At 35.5% G+C, this 25573-nt stretch overlaps 1 protein-coding gene across 1 annotated transcript in view; it reads left to right on the plus strand.

Moving 5' to 3' along the window:
• Window positions 1-24865, plus strand: part of TMEM168 (transmembrane protein 168) — a 55195-nt gene extending 30330 nt beyond the window's left edge. The window contains exons 3-5 of the mRNA XM_007195101.3: window positions 11139-11281; window positions 13563-13837; window positions 22855-24865. Coding sequence (XP_007195163.2) covers window positions 11139-11281; window positions 13563-13837; window positions 22855-23402 — 966 coding nt within the window. The 3' untranslated portion in view covers window positions 23403-24865. The remainder of the gene's footprint in view (window positions 1-11138; window positions 11282-13562; window positions 13838-22854) is intronic.
• Window positions 24866-25573: the final 708 nt, after the last annotated feature.

Genomic DNA, 25573 nt, shown 5'->3' on the forward strand with positions numbered 1-25573 from the left:
TCTTTGTTTCTTTTTCTTCTTGTGGTTTGATGATTTCTTTTCATTTTATGCTTGTGTTCTCTTCTTTTTGGTTTTTGTGAATCTGTTGTATGTTTTTGATTTGTGGTCGCACTGTTTTTCAAGTTTGTTAAACCCTTCCTATATCTGCTTGCTTTAGACTGATAATCGATACATGGCCTTTATTATGTTGAGATAAGTTCCCTCTATGCCCACTTTCTGGGGAGTTTTTTATCATAAATGGGTGTTGAATATTATCAAAAGCTTTTTCTGCACCTTTTGAGATTATCATATGGTTTTTAGTCTTCAATTTGTTGATATCACACTGATTTTCAGACATTGAAGAATCCTGGCATCCCTGGGATAAATCCCACTTGATCATGGTGTATGATCCTGTTAATGTATTGTTGGATTCGGTTTGCTAGTATTTTATTGAGTATTCTTGTGTCTTTGTTCATCAGTGATACCTGTAATTTTCGTTTTTTGTCGTATCTTTGTCTGGTTTTGGTATCAGGGTGATGGTGGCGTCATAGAGTGAGCTTGGGAATGTTCCTTCCTTTGCAGTTTTTTGGAAAGGTTTCAGAAGGATGTGTTAACTCTTCTCTATGTGTTTGAAAGAATTTACCTGTGAAGTTCTCTGGTCCTGGACTTTTTTTTTTTTTTTTTTTTTTTGAGGTCAGAAATGATTTAATGATTTTAATACCTTAGAAAAATATTAAATAATTTATTAGGAAACATTCTCATCAACAAAATAGGAATTTTGGTTAAAGAATCTTAAAAGGAGTGTTTCAAGCCAAAAGTCAATAAAAACACACAAAAAGATGAAAGATGACTAATGAGAAAATCAAGCCCCGTACACTTTGATGAATGCCATCAGAATGTGTCAAAATTTGCAGTGTATTACCAGATGAAAAAGAGTATAAAACATGAAGAAAATCTAATTAGGGGAAAAAACACAAGACAGCAAAGGCAACTTGAAAATGGCCGATGAGATAATTACATTGAATAATTAAAGAATACCAAAGTTCTGAAGTTTGTGATACTTGTTTTGTCAGTGAACTAAGGTGAAACCGGGGACTCAGATACCTGAATTAGGTATATCAGTTAAATATATGTAGGAATGACTTTGTTTTAACTTATGTTAAAGAGTAATATAATCTCTGCTCTACTGATAATTTCTTTTTTTTTTTTTTTTTTTTCTTTTTTTTTTTTTGGTCCTGGACTTTTGTTAGTGGGAAGTTTTTTAATCACTGTTCCAATTTCAGTACTTGTGATTGGTCTGTCCATATTTTCTGTTTCTTCCTGGTTCAGTCTTGGAAGTTTGTGCCTTTCTTAAGAATTTGTCCATTTCTTTTAAGGTTGTCCATTTTATTGCCGTATAGTTAACTGTTTGTAGTAGTGTCTTATGATCTTTTGTATTTCTTTGGTGTCAGTTGTAACTTTTCCTTTTTCATTTCTAATTTTATTGATTTGTGCCCTCTCCCTTTTTTTCTAGATGAGTCTGACTAAAGGTTTATCAATTTCATTTATCTTTTTAAAGAACCAGCCTTTAGTCTCATTGAACTTTTCTATTATTTTCTTCATTTCTATTTCATTTATTTTTTGCTCTGATCTTTGATTTCTTTCCTTCTACTAAGTTTGGGTTTTGCTTGTTCTTTTTGCTCTAGTTGCTTTAGGTGTAAGATCAGGTTGTTTGTTTGAGGTTTGTCTTGTTTCCTAGGTAAGATTGTATTGCTATAAACTTCCCTCTGAGAACTGCTTTTGCTGCATCCCATAGGTTCTGGATCGTCATTCTTTTGTTTTCATTTGTTTCTAGGTATTTTCTTTTGTTTTTAATTTATTTTTGGCTGCGTTGGGTCTTCGTTGCTGTGCGCAGGCTTTCTCTAGTTGCGGCAGGTGGGGGTTACTCTTTGTTGCGGTGTGCAGGCTTCTCATTGTGGTGGCTTCTCTTGTTGCAGAGCATGGGCTCTAGGCATGTGGGCTTCAGTAGCTGTGACTTGTGGGCTTCATTAGTTGTGACTTGCAGGCTCTGTAGTTGTGGCTTGTGGGCTCTAGAGCACAGGCTCAGTAGTTGTGGCGCAGGGGCTTAGTTGCTCCGCGGCATTGGGGATCTTCCCAGATCAGAGCTCGAACCCATGTCCCCTGCATTGGCAGGCGGATTCTTAACCACTGCGCCACCAGGGAAGCCCATGTCTCTAGGTATATTTTGATTTCCTCTTTTTCTTTCTTCAGTGATCCATTGGTTGTTTAGTAGCATAGTGTTTAGCCTCCACATGTTTGTGTTTTTTACCTTTTTTCTTGTAGTTGATTTTTAATCTCGTAGTGTTGTGCTCAGAAAAGATGCTTGATATGATTTCAGTTTTCTTCAATTTACTGAGGCTTGCTTTGTGGCCCAGTGTGTGATCAATCCCGGATAATCTGCTGCTTTTGGATGAAATGCTCTATAAATATCACAATCATCTGGTCTAATGTGTCATTTAAGGCCTGTGTTTCCTTATTGATTTTCTACATGGATGATCTGTCCACTGATGAAAGTGGGGTGTTAAAGTGCCCCACTATTATTGTGTTACTGTTGAGTTCTCCTTTTATGGCTGTTAGCACTTGATTATTTATTGAGGTGCTCCTATGTTGGGTTCATATATATTTACAACTATTATATCTTCTTCTTGGATTGATCCCTTGATCATTATGTAGTGTCTTTCTATGTCTCTTGCAACAGTCTTCATTTTAAAGTTTATTTTGTCTGATATGAAAATTGCTACTCCAGCTTTCTTTGAATTCCATATGCATGGAATACCTTTTTCCATCCCTTCACTTTCAGTCTGTATGTGTCCCTAGATCTGATGTGGGTCTCTTGTAGACAGCATATATCTGTGTCTTGCTTTTGTATCCATTCAGCCAGTCTATGTCTTTTGGTTGGAGCATTTAATCCATTTACGTTTAATGTAATTATCAATATGTATGTTCTTATTGCTGTTTTGTTCATTGTTTTGGATTTATTCTTGAAGGTCTTTTTTCTTCCCTTTTTCTTTTGTTCTCTTTTGACTTGATGTCTATCTTTAGTGTTGTGTTTGGATTGCTTTTTCTTTTTTGTATGTGTATCTATTGCAGATATTTGGTTTGTGGTTCCCATGAGGTTTTGATATAGCAGTCTATATATGTAAAATGTTGTTTTAAGTTGCTGGTCTCTTAATTTCCAGTGCATTTCCAATATCTTGCATTTATACTCTCCTCATGATTGCTGGTTTTGATATTATATTTGTGTGGGGGTGATTTCCTACCTTTGTTTTATGTTTGCCTTTACCAGTGAGTTTTCCCACTCATAATTTTCTTGTTTCTAGTTGTGGCCTTTTCTTTTTTGCCTAGAGCAGTTCCTTTAGGATTTGTTGTAAAGCTGGTTTGGTGGTGCTGAATTCTCTTAGTTTTTGTTTGTTTGTAAAGCTTTTGATTTCTCCATTTAATCTGACCGAGGGCCTTGCTGTGTAGAGTATTCTTGGTTGTAGTTTTTTCCCTTTCATCACTTTAAATATATCATGCCACTCCCTTCTGGCCTGCAGAGTTTCTGCTGAAAAATCAGCTGAAATGGGCATTCCCTTGTATGTTATTTGTTGTTTTTCCCTTATTGCTTTTAGTATTTTTTTCTTTGTGTTTAATTTTTGTCAGTTTGATTACTGTGTGTCTCAGTGTGTTACTCCTTGGGTTTATCTTATATGGGACTCTGCACTTCCTGGACTTGAGTGTTTCCTTTCTCATGTTAGGGAAGTTTTCAGCTATAATCTCTTCAAATATTTTCTCAGACCCTTTCTCTCTCTCTTCTCCTTCTGGGATCCCTATAATGCAAATGTTGGTGTCTTTAATATTGTCCCAGAGGTCTCTATAGATGGTCCTTATTTCTTTTCATTGTTTTTTCTTTACTCTGCTCTGTGGCAGTGATTTCCACCATTCTGTCTTCCAGCTCACTCGTTCTTCTGCCTCAATCATTCTGCTATTGATTCCTTCTAGTGTATTTTTCAATTCAGTTATTGTATTGTTAATCTCTGTTCTTTAAATCTTGTAGTTCTGTCTTAAACATCTCTTGTATCTTCTCGATCTGTACCTCCATTCTTTTTCTGAGATGTTGGATCATCTGTACTATCATTACTCTAAATTCTTTTTCAGGTAGGTTGCCTATCTCCTCTTCATTTGGTTGTTCTTATGAGTTTTTAATCTCATTCCTTTGTCTGGAGTATATTTCTCTGCCTTCTTATTTTGTCTAACTTTCTGTGTTTGTGGTCTCCTTTCTGCTGGCTGCAGGATCGTAGCTCCTCTTACTTCTGGTGTCTGGCCCCTGCTGGGTAAGGTTGGTCCTGTGGCTTGTGCAGGCTTCCTCGTGGGAGGGACTGGTGCCTGCCCACTGGTGGGTGGAACTGGGTCTTGTCCTTCTGCTGGGCAGGACCATGTCAAGGAGTGTGCTTAGAGGTTGCTTTGAGCTCAGTACAGCTTTAGGCACCCTGTCTGCTGATGGATGGGGCTGTGTTCCTATTCTGATGGTTGTTTGGCCTGAGGCATTCCGGCACTGGAGCCTGTAGGCTGTTGGGTAGGACTAGGTCTTGATGCCAAACTGGCGATGACCTCTCGGAGAGCTCATGCCGATCAGTATTCTCTGGGGCCTCTGCCATCAGTGTTCTTGCTCCCCCTCCCCACTATTTAACCACAGCTGACCCCCATCTCTGCCGGAGATCCTCCAAGTCTCATAGGTAGGTCCAGCCCAGGTTCCTATGGAATTACTACTTTGTGCTGGGTCCCAGTGTACGTAAAACCTGTGTGCACCCTCCAAGAGTGGAGTCTGTGTTTCCCCCACTCCTCTGGAGCTCCTGCACTCAAGCCTTGCTGGCCTTCAAAGCCAAATGCTCTGGGGGTTCCTCCTCCTGATGCCAGACCCTCAGGCTGGGGAGCCTGACATGGGGCTCAGGACTTTCACTCTTGTGGGAGAACCTCTGAAGTATAATTATTTTCCAGTTTGTGGGTTGTCCACCTGGTAGGTATGGGATTTGATTATGTCACAAAAGCACTCCTCCTATCATCTTGTTGTGGATATTTTTTTGTCTTTGGATGTAAAATATCTTTTTTGGTAGGTTCCAGTCTTTTTTTGTTGTTGGTTGTTCAGCAGTTAGTTGTGATTTTGGTGTTTTTATGGGAGAAGGTGGGCTCAAGTCCTTCTACTCCGCCATCTTTTCTGAAATAGAGGGGCTGCTTTTAGTTTGGATGCTTGCTGTCTCTTTCCTCAACGTGTGCTGGCCTTTGCCTTTTGATGTGGGGTGTGTGGGTTCAGTGGCCCTTGTGCACTCACAGGACAGTGGGGGCAGGGCTTGGCACCTGCTTGGGGGTCTCCTATGGGCGGCTGCTGTCCGTGCACTCCTGGGATAGTGAGGGCAGCCTGCTTTTAGGTCTCATAGCGGCGGCCTGTGCCCACCTCTGGAGCCCAGAATGGCGGTAATGACTTGCACACCGCCCCCCCCCCCAATGGAGCTCCTGTGGGCAGTGTCCTGTTGCCTGGGAGCACTCACAGGGAAAGGAGCTCTTAATGGTGGTCCCACCCCTCTCCCCTTGCACCCCCCAACAATGGCGCCTTGCCTCTGTGGCAGGCCCTGGCTTCTTCTGAGTACCCCCTCTGTTGCCACAGTCCAGCCTCTTCAGGCTGTCTCCATGCAGCCAACCCTGGTCCCTTCCCTGGGTCTGACCCCTGAAGCCTGTACTTCTGCACCTAGCCCCCACCCTCACCAACAGCCAAGTGTCTCAGATGGGGGAGCACAGGGTGGCAGTGACGACCTTCTGTGCAGGTGACTGTCTGTTTTGCCTTCCGCAAACCGGTTGTTGCGCTCTCCTCCTAGGCTCCAAAGCTCCCCTCCATCCAGGCTGATTTCCCTACCAGTGAGGGGACTCCCCAGGATTCAGGAACCTTTTCTCATTCATAGCTCCCTCCCTGGGGTGCAGGCCCTGTCCCGATTTCTTTCTTTTTCATTTCCCTTTTGTCCTACCCTGTTACGTGGAGGTTTTCTTGCCCTTTGGGAAGTCTGAGGTCTTCTGCCAGTGTTTAGTAGATGTTCTATGTGAATCGTTCCACTTGTAGATGTGTTTTTAATGTTTTTGTGGGGGGAAGGTGAGCTCCCTGTCCTACTCCTTCGCCATGTTGATCACCCCACCAATAATTATATAAATGGCTGACATAATTTGAACATACAGTCCTCCCTCGGTATCCACAGGGGATTGGTTCCAGTACCCCCTGTGAATACCAAAATTTGCAGTTGCTCAAGTCCCTTATATTTATGGTGTAGTACAGTTGGCCATCCATATCTAAAAGTTCCCTATCCACTTTTATGTGAGTAAGTGTTTAATTGATCAAAGCATTTTCTATTATAATGGAGCAACATATGCAATAGAAGGTGTAGAAATTGAAAAGAAAGTAATGAAATTATCAATATTTGTAGATAAGATGATTACCCATTAAACCTAAGAGTTAACTGAAAAAGCAGTTGAAGTTTCTGTAGTAATAGTTGTGAGAATGTTCCATCTTTTAAGTTGTAAGCTATGTCAAAAAAGGGTAATTTTGCTCACTGATACAGTTATCAATTAACCCAACCAATATACAAACTATGTAAATTCTCTTGGACATACATAAGTTGTATGAGAAGAAATGGTGTTTATAGCAGAAATATATTTTTTAATATGTACATTATGTCCTTTAACGAATTTGCCTCCTGACCTTGTATCCTATTAGTGATCCAACCTGGATTAAGTGGTCAAACCTGGATTAAGATATGTAGACTGTTAATAACCCCCAGCATCCTGGAAGAAACAAACATCCTCTTGGAGAAGGTATAATTATTCTAGGTCCGAAATTAATCACAAAATAGTTTTTTTGCATACAGTGTTCAGCTCATAAATATAACCAGATACACACACACACACACACACACACACACACACACTCACATGGCATTGAGAGCAAGAAGCAGCAGAACCAACAGACAATAGGCAGACCAAAAAGTCTTGAGATATTGGAATTATCAAACAAAGAAAGCCATCATACTTAGCAAGTTGAAAAAAAGCAAAGATAGTACATAATGGTAGGAAGTTAGAAACTATAAGAAAGTGACAAGGCAGATTTGAAAAAGAACTAGACAAGTTTTAGAATCAGAAAATAAAATACCTGAAATTCATTCAGTGTGCTAGTTTAACAGATTAGACAAATGACAAGTGAGCATTAGTGAACTGCAAAATATAGTTCAGACGAAGCTATGAAAGAAGGAGCTTAAAGAGGAAAAACAGAGAAAATACTATACAGAGAAAAGGATAAGACTCATTGAGGATACAGAGAGATATCATCTGTGTTTTACTGGAGTCCCAGAAAGAAAGGAGGAAATGTAGGCAAAAGAAAATATTTGAAAGGATAGACAGATAGGCCAGTGGAACATAAGAGTATAAAAGTAGATATCAGAATACTTGATTTATGACAAAGATGGCACAATAATGTGGAATGGTTGAGATTTTCAATAATTAGTAATTAGATAATTGGGTATTCACATAAAAAACTTAATTTGGACTGTTATTATAAAAATAACTACATTTGGATTATAGACCTAAAAGCAAAGTGCAAAACAACAAAGCCTTTAGAAGATAATGTACAATACGTTCTTGACTTTTAGGTGGGTGAAGATTTAACAAGATGCAAAATGACTACATTACACTTAAGAACTTATGCTAAGCAAAAAAACAGTATTAACAGAGTCACAGAGAGGGAAAGGTATTTGCAATACAACCAACTAAAGACTTTTTTTTATACATCTTTATTGGAGTGTAATTGCTTTACAGTGTTGTGTTAGTTTCTGCTGTACAACAAAGTGAATCAGCTATATGTATACATATTACCCATATCCCCTCCCTCTGAAGCCTCCCTCCCACACTCCCTATCCCACTTCTCTAGGTCGTCACAAGGCACTGAGCTGATCTCCCTGTGCTATGCAGCTACTTCCCACTAGCTATCTATTTTACATTTGGTAGTGTATATATGTCAGTGCTGCTCTGTCACTACATCCCAGCCTCCCCTTCTCCCGCTGTGTCCTCAAGTCTGTTCTCTACGTCTGCGTCTTTATTCCTGCCCTGACACTAGGTTCATCAGTACCATTTTTCTAGATTCCATATATTTACATTAGCATACAGTATTTGTTTTTCTCTTTCTGACTTACTTCACTCTGTATGACAGACTCTAGGTCCATCCACCTCACTACAAATAACTCAGTTTCGTTTCTTTTTATGGCCGAGTAATATTCCATTGTATATATGTGCCACATCTTCTTTATCCATTCATCTGTCGATGGACATTTAGGTTGCTTCCATGTCCTGGCTATTGTAAATAGCGCTGCAATGAACATTGTGGTACATGACCCTTTTCAAATTATGGTTTTTTCAGGGTATATGCCCAGTAGTGGGAATGCTGGGTCGTATGGTAGTTCTATTTTTAGTTTTTTAAGGAACCTCCATACTGTTCTCCATAGTGGCTGTATCAATTTACATTCCCACCAACAGTGCAAGAGTGTTCCCTTTCCTCCACACCCTCTCCAGCATTTATTGTTTCTAGATTTTTTGATGATGGCCATTCTGACCGGTGTGAGATGATATCTCATTGTAGTTTTGATTTGCATTTCTCTAATGATTAATGATGTTGAGCATTCTTTCATGTGTCTGTAGGCCATCTGTATATCTTCTTTGGAGAAATGTCTATTTAGGTCTTGTGCCCATTTTTGGATTGGGTTGTTTTTTCTTTTTTGATATTGAGCTGTATGAGCTGCTTGTATATTTCAGAGATTAATCCTTTCTCAGTTGCTTCGTTTGCAAATATTTTCTCCCATTCCGAGGGTTGTCTTTTCGTCTTGTTTATGTTTTCCTTTGCTGTGCAAAAGCTTTGAAGTTTCATTAGGTCCCATTTGTTTATTTTTGTTTTTATTTCCATTTCTCTAGGAGGTGGGTCAAAAGGATCTTGCTGTGATTTATGTCCTAGAGTGTTCTGCCTATGTTTTCTCCTAAGAGTTTTATAGTATCTGGCCTTACATTTAGGTGTTTAATCTATTTTGAGTTTATTTTTGTGTATGATGTTAGGAAGTTCTAATTTCATTCTTTTATGTGTAGCTGTCTAGTGTTCCCAGTGCCACTTATTGAAGAGGCTGTCTTTTCTCCATTGTATATTCTTGCCTCCTTTGTCATAGATTAGGTGACCATAGGTGCATGGGTTTATCTCTGGGCTTTCTATCCTGTTCCATTGATCTATATTTCTGTTTTTGTGCCAGTACCATACTGTCTTGATTACTGTAGCTTTGTAGTATCATCTGAAGTCAGGGAGGCTGATTCCTCCAGCTCCCTTTTTCTTTCTCAAGATTGCTTTAGTTATTGGGGGTCTTTTGTGTTTCCATACAAATTGTAAAATTTTTTGTTCTAGTTCTGTGAAAAATGCCATTGGTAATTTGATAGGGATTGCATTGAATCTGTAGATTGCTTTTGGGTAGAATAGTCATTTTCACAATGTTGATTCTTCCAATCCAAGAACATGGTATATCTCTCCTTCTGTTTGTATCCAACTAAAGACTTTTATCTAAAATATACTGAGAGCAAAGTAAAACTGTAAATCAGTGACAGAAAGGCAGCCCCATGGCAAAATACTTCACCAAAGATGAAACCAAAATGATCAAAGGTATTTAACATAATTAATAATCAAAGAGCTCCATACTTATTCTGGTTTTGTTTATCATAGGAGAAAATTAAAAGGAATCTAAATACAATAAATAGGAAATCAGCTAATTAAAGTTTTATAAATATGATAGTAACGTCATTTGGTATTTACAAATGATTTAGAATTACATTAATAGGCTTTAACATATTAAAAAGTTTGCAGAACATTATATATCATTGTACTTTGGTAAGAAACTAAATAAATATTTGTGAATATTCATATATATTGTATGATGTCTGAACATATTTTAAAAAGTTAGCTGTGTGTGGATGATGGTACTTGGAATTATTCTAATCATAGTTTTACTCATTTGTATTTTCTGTTGTTTCTAAATTGAGCATGTACTGTATTATTTATGTAATTGATAACACAGAATGTACCAAAAATAGGGCATTATATCCATTTTTCCATTATGGGAATCAATTTCATTTTTTTATTAAAATTCTGATCAAATGAATGACTTATTAGTGTTAGAAAACTGTATTCATGCACATAGACACATAACTGTAATATGTGCAGTAGCAACACAAAAAATGTGGGATACTATCTGTATTGTAAAAATATAGGTCAGTACTGGTACTCATCCTTCCTTTTCCTTTTCATTTAAATGGGTCGTTTAGTATTTTGTTTGTTTCTTTTAATTGCAAATACTACTTAAATCTTGTCTTCTTTTAATATGTCTCCTGCCTCCCTTTTTCCATTCTGTTTTTAGGCTGCTTAAATGTCTTCAATATATGTCTTATATATATATATATTTTTTTTTTTTTACAGTTTTGAATTTATAGTCTAGAGCTTTTCAAAGGAAAAGTTTGTTATAAGTTTAATTTAAGAATGGAATTCATTTTGATAGCTTTAAGGAGCTTACAGTTTAAGATTTTCTCTTGATTTCTGGACATTTCACAGGGGAAAGAAAAGCCCTTTCTAAAGTACCTTTTCTGATAAAGTAAATGAGTGTGTTATTTGTAAAATGATTTAGAGCATGTGGGTTTTAACAGGAAAGGATTTGTTTTCTGGCTTTTTCTGTGTCATATCAAGGGTGTGGTTATATTTTTGTTTTGTTTTTTAGTTTGAGTGGGATGTTATTTGACATCCCATCATAAAAATACAGCACGTCATAAAAATACAATGTGCTGTATTTGTTTTGCCATGACTTCCAAGGAGCTTAGAGATAAATTTAGGGTTCATTGCTCATCCATGTATACACTTGTCTCTTTCAACTTATAACGGTTTTTAGGTCATTAATTAACCTTTTTATCCTTTTTGGAAGTAGAGGCAAAAAAATGAATGAATATGCATTTATGTAAATATATATGCATATACACATACATAAGTTCAGTCACACACTCTATGTAAACATGCTGTTTTAAATTTTTTTTAGCCAACAAATGGAATCTTCCTGAGCATGTTTCTAATTGTTTTGCCATTGGAATCTATGGCTCATGGCCTCTTCCATGAATTGGGTAACTGTTTAGGAGGAACATCTGTTGGATATGCCATTGTGATTCCCACCAACTTCTGCAGGTACGGTAACCTAGTATAATAAGTAATAGCTACTTGACTCAATATTTTGCTAATATTGGTATAAGATGATAGCTCATTTTTTCAAAACTATAATATTCTCAAAATATAATACTCTTGCTTTTTTATTTTCCATTTATCCCAAATGTTTAAAAACCTTTATCTACTCTGAGTAATAATATAATCTTCAGCGTTCAATGAAAATTTTATTTTTGATAAATGTGATTAGCTTATATTTTAGCTAAAACTCATAAAATATGAATGGATTTTCTAAGTAAAGTTCCTACCCTTTCTTTAGAGAGGGATATCTTGTTTAAGAAAATGTGAAACAACATGGTGAAGTATAATAGAATGTACACTGGACCTCAGCGTCCTAAATTCTAGTTCTGTGTTACTTTATGCAGATCATAACTTCTCTGGACCTCAGTGTCTTTATCTAAAATGCAAACAATATCATTCTGCCTGTATAGAGAAATGTTATGAAGAGCTAATGAGACTGTAAATGTAAAAACACTACTAGAAAATGTCATACAAATACCACGAATTCAAAAACATTGGCAGTGAAGTTAAATATTTGATTGCAGTTTTATTTGGAAATATTTTTGACCCCAAATGTATGGCAGATCTGTTTCAGTCTGTAAATATTGCCAAATTTTAGTTTTTCTTTTGTAGTTAAGTACCTTTGAAGTAGAAAAAAATAGTTCCTTGCCATTAATGAATTCTGTTGACCAAGCAATCATCATACTTTCCTTGGCCAGGTGTGGGAGAGGGCTTGAAATGAAGTTTTTATCTGATTTCAAATATTTGACATAAAAACACAAAGTAGACTCTTTATAGTCAATATTTTCTCCATGTTAAAGACTTGATATATAAGTTGAAGATTCTCATGAGAAGTTAGAGAAATACGTTTAGAAGGATCACATAAAGTAAGGTGTGACAACTCTGCAGGAAGAATATGTGGAAATAGTAATTTGCACAGTTAGATTTTTATTCTGTTATAATTTTTGATTATGCATTGCTTTATTCTTTTGCTATTTTGTGGCTGTTAAATGATACAAATATGGGACAAAATGTTTTGTTCTTTTAATGAAAAGTTTTATAGAATTATTAGAATAGTATTGATAATACATGAAGCAAAATATAAAGTTTTCAAAATTCCTACTAGAAATCTCTTTTCTGGATAGGAGTTATGATTTTTTTCTCCCTCAATATTGATTTGATCCTGCTAGTTTTAAGACTTGGTTTATTATCTTTACTAAAATGCCATTTTACATTTTACATGTATTCCAGGATCAGGTCTAAGTCTTCAGTTAGTATTCAGTAGTATATAAGGCAGTGGACCTAAATTGTAATAATTTTTTAAAAATAAATTTATTTATTTTATGTATTTATTTTTGGCTGTGTTGGGTCTTCGTTGCTGCACGTGGGCTTTCTCTTGTTGCGGCGAGCAGGGGCTACTCTTTGTGGTGGTGTGCGGGCTTCTCATTGCAGTGGCTTCTCTCATTGCAGAGCATGGGCTCTAGGTGTGCGGGCTTCAGTAGTTGCAGCGCGTGGGCTCAGTAGTTGTGGCTCATGGGCTCTAGAGCGCAGGCTCAGTAGTTGTGGCACACGGGCTTAGTTGCTCTGCAGCATATGGGATCTTCCCAGACCAGGGCTCGAACTCGTGTCCCCTGCATTGGCAGGTGGATTCTTAACCACTGCGCCACCAGGGAAGTCCATAATAATTGTTTTAAAATGTAATTTATTAAAAGGTAAGTTCTATCATTTAGGTACCTTAAGTTAGTAAAACTTGAACACAACTTTATAAAGACTGTCTTTTTCAACACCGAAATTAAATATATAATTTAAAATATCGCTTCCATATTTTGTTTAAATTTTTTTCTCAAGAAAAAAGTACTTTCATTATTGTCCCCACCCAGGTATTCTTGAAACATTTTGGGGGTAGAATTAGTACAGTCTTGCTTTTTAAAGTTTTGTTTAATATCTGTCATTTGGTAAGAAGATATGAATAAAGAATGAAAAGTAGTACTATCTACATTTGGAGATATTCTCCCAGCTTCCCGTTTTCTTGATAAGAAATATAATTTTTGGAAACTAGGTGTTGATTTTCTAAACTTAATTCTTAGCACTGTAGAAAATTTAGGAAAGATTTAAAAAAAAAAATCGTGCCATTTAATTAGCCACTTATGATTCTTAGATAATTTATTATAAATGAAGAATAGGAATGTGACATAGAATGAACGCTTCATAAACACTAAAATGATCTTTTTATCTCCTTCTTCAGTCCTGATGGTCAGCCAACACTTCTTCCACCAGAACATGTACAGGAGTTAAATTTGAGGTCTACTGGCATGCTCAATGCTATCCAAAGATTTTTTGCATATCACATGATTGAGACCTATGGATGTGACTATTCTACAAGTGGCCTGTCCTTTGATACTCTACATTCCAAACTGAAAGCTTTCCTTGAACTTCGGACTGTGGATGGACCTAGACATGATACGTATGTTTTGTATTACAGTGGGCACACCCATGGTACAGGAGAGTGGGCTCTTGCAGGTAAATCCACCTCTGGCAATTTCACTATTGTAAAAATACGCCTATTCGTGGAAATCTGTCCTTCACACTGAAACATTAAGTTTCCAGATTCTCAGTTTTCCACTTCACAGATTACTAAGTATACATACGACTGTTTTGTTTGCCTTTTCTCTGGCATACTTGTTTAGCATAATTTTAGTAATCTCTAAAGGTTTTGAAAATTATGTTTTGTGTTGATTGGAAGAAAAAAATCTGACTGCTTGATCTGAGACTTATAATTAGTTTCCCTTTAAAGTATTTTCAGAATTATTAAATGTAGTTACATTTTTCAGAAGCTGATTAACTTATTTGACTAATACTTCTAAGTCTTTAAGGTGTTATAGGATGCTGATTTCAATAGTTCTTCACATATGCAGTTTTATTTATGTTAGAAAGCTCACCATAGTTTTAAGCAGCAGGTAATATGATATGGTTGGAGTAGTGCTTAGGTCAGTGCTTGGTCCTCATTTGCCCCAACAGTGTTGTTTGAGGCAAGTTACTGTCTGTTTCAGTTCTCTCATCTGTAAAAAAAAAAAAAAAAAAAAAAAAAAGGGGGTAATATTAAGTCTTCTTGCCAAGGGAGAAATGAGGCTCTGTAAGTCAAAGGCTTTGTTTTATGAATTACTTGCTTAGTGCCTGGAAGAGAGTCTGGCATATAGTAGGAGATCCTTAAGTAATATAGATAGATGGATGAAATCATTGAATGAATCATGAAAAAAGGTAATTTCTTATTTTAGATTAGAAATAGTTCTTTTAGATTTAATTATATCCTACTTTTTTTCTATAAAATATTTCAGATGTTTTACACCATGAACACAAACAAAAAAATAATCATAAAATATAAGTAGAAAAATATATTCAGAGCAAAGAAAAATATAAACAAAAGTATTATGGAAGGACAGAGGTAGAGTGCCAACACAAGAACTCCAGAAGAAAGGAAATAAACTCAAGGTTAAAGTAGACATGATTTCAAACCATCGTGGTCTCACTGATTTCATGCCAGATTGGTTTCCAGGGTTTTATTATAAATACATTTTTGTAATTTTTTGGTTTTGCAAATAAATATTGAATAACTCAATGGCTGTCTAGAAGGAGTAAAGGCAAACTAATACTTAGCACATTTGAAGCACAGCTACTATGCTTGGTACTTTATACACATTATTAGATTTAATCTTCACTTGAAATTTCTTGAAGTAAATACTATCACCTCTATCATCTTCATTTTTCAGAGTATGAAATGAAAGCTGAAAGTGGTTACATAACTTATCTATGGTCATGCTACTACTAAGTGATGGAATCATGATTCAGGCCCAGATCTCCCTGACCCCTAAAATCTTCCCCCTATTGCACCATGTTGCTGCCAAAGGTGAAAACCATGAAGATAGAGAAATGGCATGTTCTGGTTCAGTAGATATTTTTGTTAGCATGGTTCACCCATTTTCAAAATACAGTTATATAGAAGCTAGTCAACATTAAAACTACTTCAGTATAATAGTTTAAAAAATCATTTACTTGACCTATACTTTTTAATAACACAATGTGTAAAATAACTTTTTAATCTTTATGGCTATTTCAAGTTCAGGTAAAGTATAGCATTCTGTGTACTTCAGAGCACAAGAGAAAAAGTTCTAGTCTGTTCAAAAATCTTTACAGAAATATATTTCAGACCCAAAAGCAGGGATTGATTATTGAAAGCTCTGCAATGCTTATAATAATAACCTCTTCCCTAAGCAAATGGGGTGAAAAAGGCATAACTTCGGTGGCCATGCATATATCCTTAGTTATTTTTAAGTTTTATAAGAAAGTAATTTAAGAAGCAAGCATGTTATATGTTTCTATGTTAATGTAAACATTTTCCCAAAAGTTTGCATTTTTCTTAAGTCTTTTAAAATTTATCTCAAGTATTTTTTAAAAGGTGGCTTTGGAAATAAATTCTAGATGTTCAGTTTACTGATTTTTTTTTTTTTTTAGTTAATTTTTTTGTATGGTGTTAGGGAGTGTTCTAATTTCATTCTTTTACATGTAGCTGTCCAGTTTTCCCAGCACCACTTATTGAAGACGCTGTCTTTTCTCCATTGTATATCCTTGCCTCCTTTGTCATAGATTAGTTGACCATAGGTGCGTGGGTTAGCTCTGGGCTTTCTATCCTGTTCCATTGATCTATATTTCTGTTTTTGTGCCAGTACCATATTGTCTTGATTACTGTAGCTTTGCAGTATAGTCTGAAGTCAGGGAGTCTGATTCCTCCAGCTCCGTTTTTTTCCCTCAAGTTTGCTTTGGCTATTCGGGGTCTTTTGTGTCTCCATACAAATTTTAAGATTTTCTTTTTCTAGTTCTGTAAAAAAAAGCCATTGGTAATTTGATAGGGATTGCATTGAATCTGTAGATTGCTTTGGGCAGTATAGTCATTTTCACAATATTGATTCTTCCAATCCAAGAACATGGTATATCTATCTATTCATATCATCTTTAATTTCTTCCATCAGTGTCTTATAGTTTTCTGCATATAGGTTTTTTGTCTCCCTAGGTAGGTTTATTCCTAGGCATTTTATTCTTTCTGTTGCAATGGTAAATGGGAGTGTTTCCATAATTTCTCTTTCAGATTTTTCATCATTAGTGTATAGGAATGAAAGAGATTTCTGTGCATTAATTTTGTATCCTGCTGTATCATTGATTAGCTCTAGTAGTTTTCTGGTGGCAACTTTAGGATTCTCTATGTATAGTATCATGTCATCTGCAAACAGTGACAGTTTTACTTCTTGTTTTCCAATTTGTATTCCTTTTATTTCTTTTTCTTCTCTGATTGCCATGGCTAGAACTTCCAAAACTATGTTGAATAGTAGTGGTGAGAGTGGACATCCTTGTCTTGTTCCTGATCTTAGAGGAAATGCTTGTCTTGTTCCTGATCTTAGAGGAAATGCTTTCAGTTTTTCACCACTGAGAATGATGTTTGCTGTGGGTTTGTCATATATGGCCTTTATTATGTTGAGGTAGGTTCCCTCTATGCCCACTTTCTGGAGAGTTTTTATCATAAATGGATGTTGAATTTTGTCAAAAGCTTTTTCTGCATCTATTGAGATGATCATATGATTTTTATTCTTCAATTTGTTAATATGGTGTATCACATTGATTGATTTGCATATATTGAAGAATCCTTGCATCCCTGGGATAAATCCCACTTGATCGTGGTGTATGATCCTTTTAATGTGTTGTTGGATTCTGTTTGCTAGTATTTTGTTGAGGATTTTTGCATCTATATTCATCAGTGATATTGGTCTGTAATTTTCTTTTTTTGGAGTATCTTTGTCTGATTTTGGTATCAGGGTGATGGTGGCCTCATAGAACAAGTTTGGGAGTTTTCCTTCCTCTGCAATTCTTTGGAAGTGTCTGAGAAGGATGGGTGTTAGCTCTTCTCTAAATGTGTGATAGAATTCACCTGTGAAGCCATCTGGTCCTGGACTTTTGTTTGTTGGAAGATTTTTAATCACAGTTTCAATTTCATTAGTTGTGATTGGTCTGTTCATGTTTTCTATTTCTTCCTGGTTCAGTCTTGGAAGGTTATCCCTTTCTAAGAAATTGTCCATTTCTTCCAGGTTGTCCATTTTATTGGCATAGAGTTGCTTGTAGTAGTCTCTTAGGATGCTTTGTATTTCTGCAGTGTCTGTTGTCACTTCTCCTTTTTCATTTCTAATTTTATTGATTTGAGTCCTCTCCCTCTTTTTCTTGATGAGTCTGGCTAATGGTTTATCAAGTTTGTTTATCTTCTCAAAGAACCAGCTTTTAGTTTTATTGATCTTTGCTACTGTTTTCTTTGTTTCTATTTCATTTCTGCTCTGATCTTTATGATTTCTTTCCTTCTGCTAACTTAGGGTTTTGTTTGTTCTTCTTTCTCTAGTTCCTTTTGGTGTAAGATTAGATTGTTTATTTGAGATTTTTCTTTTTTCTTTAGGTAGGCTTGTATAGCTATAAACTTCCCTCTTAGAACTGTTTTTGCTGCATCCTAAAGGTTTTGGATCATCATGTTGTCATTGTCATTTGTCTCTAGGTATTTTTTTATTTCCTCTTTGATTTCTTCAGTGATCTCTTGGTTATTTAGTAACATATTGTTTAGCCTCCAAGTGTTTGTGGTTTTTACATTTTTTCACTGTAATTTATTTCTAATCTCATAGCATTGTGGTCAGAAAAGATGCTTGATATGATTTCAATTTTCTTAACTTTACTGAGGCTTGATTTGTTACCCAAGATGTGCTCTATGCTGGAGAATGTTCTGTGTGCACTTGAGAAGAAAGTGTAATCTGCTGTTTTTGGATGGAATGTCCTATAAATATCAATTAAATCTATCTGGTCTATTGTGTCATTTAAAGCTTCTGTTTCCTTATTTATTTTCATTTTGGATGATCTGTCCATTGGTGTAAGTGAGGTGTTAAAGTCCCCCACTATTATTATGTTACTGTTGATTTCCTCTTTTATAGCTGTTAGCAGTTGCTTTATGTATTGAGGTGCTCCTATGTTGGGTGTGTAAATATTTACAATTGTTATTTCTTCTTCTTGGATTGATCCCTTGATCATTACGTAGTGTCCTTCCTTGTCTCTTGTAACATTCTTTATTTTAAAGTCTGTTGTATCTGATATAAGAATTGCTACTCCAGCTTTCTTTTGATTTCCATTTTCATGGACTACCTTTTTCCATCCCCTCACTTTCCGTCTGTATGTGTCCCAAGGTCTAAAGTGGGTCTCTTGTAGACAGCATATATATGGGTCTTGTTCTTGTATCCATTCAGCCAGTCTGTGTCTTTTGGTTGGAGCATCTAATCCATTTACATTTAAGATAATTATTGATATGTATGTTCCTATGACCATTTTCTTAATTGTTTTGGGTTTGTTTTTGTAGGTCTTTTCCTTCTCTTGTGTTTCCCACCTAGAGAAGTTCCTTTAGCATTTGTTGTAGAGCTTTGTTTGGTGGTGCTGAATTCTCTTAGCTTTTGCTTGTCTGTAAAGCTTTTGACTTCTCCATCAAATCTGAATGAGATCCTTGCTGGGTAGAGTCATCTTGGTTGTACATTCTTCCCTTTCATCACTTTAAGTATATCATGCCACTCCCTTCTGGCTTGTAGAGTTTCTGCTGAGAAATCAGCTGTTAACCTTATGGGAGTTCCCTTGTATGTTATTTGTCATTTTTCCCTTGCTGCTTTCAATGATTTTTCTTTGTCTTTAATTTTTGCCAATTTGTTTACTGTGTGTCTCAGTGTGTTTCTCCTTGGGTTTATCCTGTATGGGACTCTCTGCACTTCCTGGACTTGGGTGGCTATTTCCTTTCCCACGTTAGGGAAGTTTTTGACTATCATCTCTTCAAATATTTTCTCTGGTCCTTTCTCTCTCTCTTCTCCTTCTGGGACCCCTATAATGCGAATGTTGTTGTGTTTAATGTTGCCCCAGAGGTCTCTTAGGCTGTCTTCATTTCTTTTCATTCTTTTTTCTTATTCTGTTCCACAACAACAGTGAATTCCACCATTCTGTCTTCCAGGTCACTTATCCGTTCTTCTGCCTCAGTTATTCTGCTATTGATTCCTTCTAGTGTATTTTTCATTTCAGTTATTGTATTGTTCATTTCTGTTCATTTGTTCTTTAATTGTTCTAGATCTTTGTTAAACATTTCTTGCATCTTCTCGATCTTTGCCTCCATTCTTTTTCCGAGGTCCTGGATCATCTTCACTGTCATTATTCTGAATTCTTTTTCTGCAAGGTTGCCTATCTCCACTTCATTTAGTTGTTTTTCTCAGGTTTTATCTTGTTCCTTCATCTGGTACGTAGCCCTCTGCCTTTTCATCTTGTCTGTCTTTCTGTGAATGTCGGTTTTGTTCCACAGGCTGCAGGATTGTAGTTCTTCTTGCTTCTCAGTTTACTGATATTTATATTAGCTTTTTCATTTCTTAGGAAATGTAATAGACACCAAGATAAATAGCATAAAAGTGTTCTTAAATTTTCATTCACTATGAATTAGGAATAATTTATGAAGACAAACTAAAGTAGGGTTATATTTTGGGTAAATGTCTAGCAGTTACATTCTGCAATGTTATCTTATCTTTATAATATTTTTTAAAGTATGTCAATAAGTTAACCATTATAGAATTCTACTATTAGCCCAGAAGATCTATTCCTGTATGTGTAACTTTCTTTGTGAGAGTCTTTGTTGTAAAAGAAGTAGGGAAAAAAATGGAGAAAGCATAGCTTGACAGGCCTTCCCTTTCCCAAGAAGGCTAGGTTTTGTCCCATAATAATTCAGCAACTGTATACTCCCCCACGGCCTGAGGCACCCGGCCCAGTGGATGAGTCCTCTTTTCAGTCAGTTCCTGCTCCTGGCCTGCCTGAAACAACCCTCAAAGGTTGTTTCTATCTCAGAAGTAGTATTGAACACCCCTGCTCTGAAGAAAATGCTTTAATTCATTCCAAGCCAAGTGACAAAGAACTCTAAGCACTGAGGTTTATCAATAGGTATTTTTCTAAAAACCTCTAAATAGGAAACATCACGACTGGATTTTACTTGAGCAAGTTAAAAGTAGGTCCAGAAATCACTGTGAGAAAGAGAATCTGTATGTGCCCTTTATCCCATACCTTTACTCATAGTACTTTGTAGAATATGTAGTCTTTTTACATTTATGGGGCTTCATAATGTAGAACCTGATATTTTTGCCTCTTTGTTTGAGGGTAAAAAACAATTATGGTAATGAGAAGAGAGACAGAAATGCATAAAAAATGTAGATAACCTATAAAGCAGTTTATCACAGGTAAACAAAGTCTTTAAAAAGCAGTCTCAATTACTTGAACTGTTGGCTTGAATTAGATTACTTGAATCAGATGACTGTTATCTGAGATAAATGTAAATAGTTTGCATCTGGGCCAAAAGCCAAATGCAACATAGAAACTGTTCATAGGAGAAAGCAGAGCAAAACAAAACAAGAGGAGAGAAATAGTATAAAGGGCTTTAATACTGCTTTAAATTTCTTGCTGATATCTAAAGAGTGTGTTTATAAGAGAATTAGTGTAGAGTGTGCTGAAGAATATTTATAGAAATAGTTGTAGAAGGCAAGTTAGAACGATGATACAGGCAAGTTAGAACAATGATGTTTTGTGGCAGATGGAATTTGTATAACTCTTGTAATCTGTGTTGTCCTGTCATCTCCAGAGAAGTTTAATAAAACTGGCCATAAAGAAAAGTGAGCTTGATCATATTTAAAAAGATATCTCCTGGAGGTCTTTGTGAAGCAATATGTTAGTAATATGTGAAAAATAGTGCCTCTGAGATAATAGGTATGAGTGTAAGAGCAGTTCATGAAACAAATTTTTCGTTGTCACAGTCTAAAATACAGCAGGCTGATGAATAAAAGAATATTAATTATTCATAAAAAAATGTTATATACCCTGACTTTATAGGTCATATTATTAATAGAATCCAAATTCTAAAGGATTCTCTATCTCTCCGGTATTGTCATTTTGATAGTTTAGCAAAGAGCATGGTTGCTCTTGGTAAAAATACATATTCTGAAGTTAGGTTGTTGGAACTTGTATTAGTAAATTGTAGCATGTTAAAACTTTTTTCTAATTATAAAAGCAACATATATTCAACATACAAATTTTGGAACATATAAAAAAGTATAATAAACACCACCTGAAATCCAAATACCTGGAAATAACTACTGCTGTTATTTTTGTAGATACACTTCTGTGTCATGCTTTTTCTAATATCATAGATATTTTTGTCATTAAAATTTCTTTATAAATATCATTTATTATAAAACTCTTCTTATAAGGTTATACCATAATTTATATCCGTTCCCCCAGTAGTTTCAGATTTTACACTATCTTAGATAACAGTGGGAAGATGATCTTTATATGTAATTTTTTGTCTGCATTTCTGCCCTTTCCTTAGGGTAAATTCCTAGAATTGGAATGACTGGATTAGTATACCATTTGAGACAGAGCCAGGACTAGGGTGAGGTGAGAATGGCAGTTGCTTGGGGCACAGAATTTAAGAGGGTGCAAAAAATTAAATGATGGAGATAACATTTTAATGCAATATATTTAAAAATCAAAAGTAATGCAGAAAAAAACCCATCCATAATGAACCACATGTAAATACTAGCTATAAGACAGATTTCTAAGTCAGAAATATATTTACTTTAGACCTTTCTGGTATATGTTTTTTTAATCCTTTGTTGTTGTTCAGGTATAAAACTGATTTAAAAATAAACCCATTCCAAACTCATTCTTGTTACTGGTAGGAAGAGTGTTTTTCATCTTGTAGGTACCTACATATGAGGATAAGTTAATTTATCAGAAGTGTAGAATGGGGTGAGCCAACTTTCTCTGTAAGGACCAGATATTTTTGGCTTGGTAGGCCATAAAGTCCCTGTTGCAACTACTTAGCTCTACCATTGTAGTATAAAAGCAGCCATAGACAGAATATAAATAAATGAATGTTATAGAAATATGAAATTTAAATTTCCTATAATTTTTACATGTCACAGATTTCTGCTCTTTAAAAAAAATTTTTTTACCATTTTAAAAATATAAAATCAGTTCTTAGCTCTCAGGCTATGCAAAACAAGTGGCAGGCTGGATTTGACCACGAGCCATAATTTGCTGCCCCTGATGTAGAATATTTGCTTTGCTGTATAATTTTAATTTTTTTCACTAAATTTAACTTTATAAAATAATTTTCTTATTTTATCATAGCATATCCCTTTAATGTGAATAACAGGATGATTGGGGGGTTGGGAGTGTTTTGTTTTTTTTTTTTGGTTTGATTCTTTACCTGAAGCTGAAAGTCTGTTTTTTGTTTTTAAAAATTCTTCTGAAAAAGATACTTTGAAATAAAGGCTCCCTCTTTTTTTTTTCTTACATATTTTAAGAACTTAAAGAAAATACATTTAAGACAAAAGAGTATTCTTAGTAAGACACTTCAGAAATTCTTGCTCTACTGAACTTTCTGTTGTTCACAGGTGGAGACATACTACGCCTTGACACACTTTTAGAATGGTGGCGAGAAAAGAACGGTTCCTTCTGTTCCCGACTTATTATCATATTAGACAGTGAGAATTCAACCCCCTGGGTGAAAGAAGTGAGAAAAATCAATGACCAGTATATTGCAGTGCAAGGAGCAGAGATGACAAAAACAATAGATATTGAAGAAGCTGACCCACCACAGCTGGGTGACTTTACAAAAGACTGGGTAGAATATAACTGCAACTCCACTAATAACATCTGCTGGACTGAAAAGGGACGCACAGTGAAAGCAGTGTATGGCGTATCAAAACGGTGGAGTGACTACACTCTGCATTTGCCAACAGGAAGCGATGTGGCCAAGCACTGGATGTTGTACTTTCCTCGCATTACATATCCACTAGTGCATTTGGCAAATTGGTTGTGTGGTCTGAACCTTTTTTGGATCTGCAAAACTTGTTTTAGGTGCTTGAAAAGATTAAAAATGAGTTGGTTTCTTCCTACTGTGCTGGACACAGGACAAGGCTTCAAACTTGTGAAATCTTAATTTGGACCCCAAAGTGGAATATTATTGAGAGTTCATTTTACCAGTTATCACTAACTTGCCATTTTTTTGCATATTGTATTTTTATTTGTAAAAAATATCTTGCTACTTCTGTAGCTGTTCTCATTTTGTCTTTTCTCCAGTAATTATGGTATATGTAAGGTGTTGGGAATAAGCATTATTTTATACTAAAAATATGTAGGGAGTCACAAATGTTCACTTTGTAAATGTATAAGAGATGTTAAAAATAATAACAATGCACTTTGAGGAATGTTTGCATATGCCTCTGATTAGAAAGAAGACACTCGTCTCTGCTCTGCAGTGGCCAATGAAGAATTACTAATGCCTTATTTTCTAGGCATAGATTAAAGAATGTAAACCAGACAATTTGTTTACTATTGTAAGAAAACTACCAATTTGCTTACAGAAGATTATTTTTTGTGAACAGTAGGTTTGAGTCCAAGGCCATTTGAAGAATTACAAGCTCTCTCTTAGAAAAGGGAAAAGGAAGAAGTCTGCTTAAAATGAATGCAAAATTTGCTTGTAGACCATCACGTTTAGTTACTTGGCTATGACCTGTTATCCGTATCACAGAGAAGCCCAAATCACTGTTTAGGTCAAGACATTCTTCATATAGGTAACTGTAAGAAGCTAGAGCCTACAAATTGCTCCTTCATGCATTGTTGGGGGCCTCTGAAAGCACTGGCAGTTTTAAGAGTCTTTCTCAGGGTAACAATGTTTTCTTAATGAACAATGTTTTCAGCTACAAATTCCTTCCAAATAAATTGTCTTCCCTTTCAAAAAGTAATCTTAAGAAATTTAGCCATTTGTCATTGATTTAGGCTATTTTCAGTACTGAGAAATGATTTTGAGCTCTGTAGAGTTAATGCTCTGTCATGAAAACTATTTTTCAGATCCCCGTTAGTGGTAACATTTTTTTCTACTGAAGGTCAAAGGATTGGAAACAGGTCATTTTTCTTCTTGTATACATGTAATGTGTTATGTAAAAAAGTATTCATATTGGCAATTTTACTTAAGCATAATGGTGTGGTTGTAATTTTTAAAACTTAATTCAGTGTTTTCTCGGATTAAAGCAGGCATGGATCAGGGTATCTCCTAAGAGGTAATTTGCCTCCTATTCCCTTCCAATAATCCTTACATTCTAAGTTTTCATCTCTGAGAAATAACAAGAAGGGAATAGAATTAAATTGGGGGATAATCTAATCTTTGTTGTTTAAATGGTGTGACATCCCACCATTAAAGCCATTTTTTCCAGCCTCAGAGAGAGGAAATAATGCCTCTACCATCTTCTACCTGGTGACTTGAAGTTTTAGTTAGGAAGAAGTCACTTAGCGTCAGGGAACTTGTATACCACTATCTATGCAGCGTTGTTATAGAGTCTGATTATTTCTGTGTTTTGAGTATGATTTTCCTAATGCTCTGAATAAAATTTTGTCAAAAATTAATTTTTCACATAATGTGCAAATAACAGTTATTGAATATTTTAGTGTATTAAGAGAGATACTCATAAAAAATGTCCAAGTATTAGAGTTCATGGTTAGTAGCAGGTTGATTTAAAATTTTCCAATATTTGGTTACATATTTATATAAACATCATCCAAATGAAATAGTATAGTGTTTCATTACTATTCAGAAATAGTGTAGCAGACAAGCCAAGTGTTAAAATTATGAGCTTACAGCTACAAAACACAGTTTAATTAACGTTAAGTAAAATCATCTTTTAAATTCTGAGCCAGTATTAAGCCAATTAGCTTTAACTAAAGCGTATCTCTTTACTCTGAGAAAGCCAAATATAAAAGTATATCCTGCATTATTTATAAAGTGATACTAAGATTTTACTAAAAATCACATTCAAAAGGTAGCAGACATTTTTACAGCCACAAAGCTAATATTTTGATAAATATTTTCTATAAAGTACAACTGAAAAAGGTCTGGGCTAAAAATGTGACTTGAGCCTATTTATTAAGTTTGATGAATTCTCCTACCCAAACAAATAAGACACTATAAATGACTCTTAGGAGATGGCATCCTAAATTAAAGATGCCTATTTAAAAACATTCAACTATGTTAAATGATAGTATGGAGAAGGAATATTACAGGAAGGGTAAATTGATTGGTTATTTTTACCTAAAGATTAAAAAACAGACCTGACA

The sequence above is a fragment of the Balaenoptera acutorostrata genome, chromosome 7, assembly GCF_949987535.1.
Source record: "Balaenoptera acutorostrata chromosome 7, mBalAcu1.1, whole genome shotgun sequence".
In the NCBI taxonomy this organism is placed as follows: Eukaryota; Metazoa; Chordata; class Mammalia; order Artiodactyla; family Balaenopteridae; genus Balaenoptera; species Balaenoptera acutorostrata.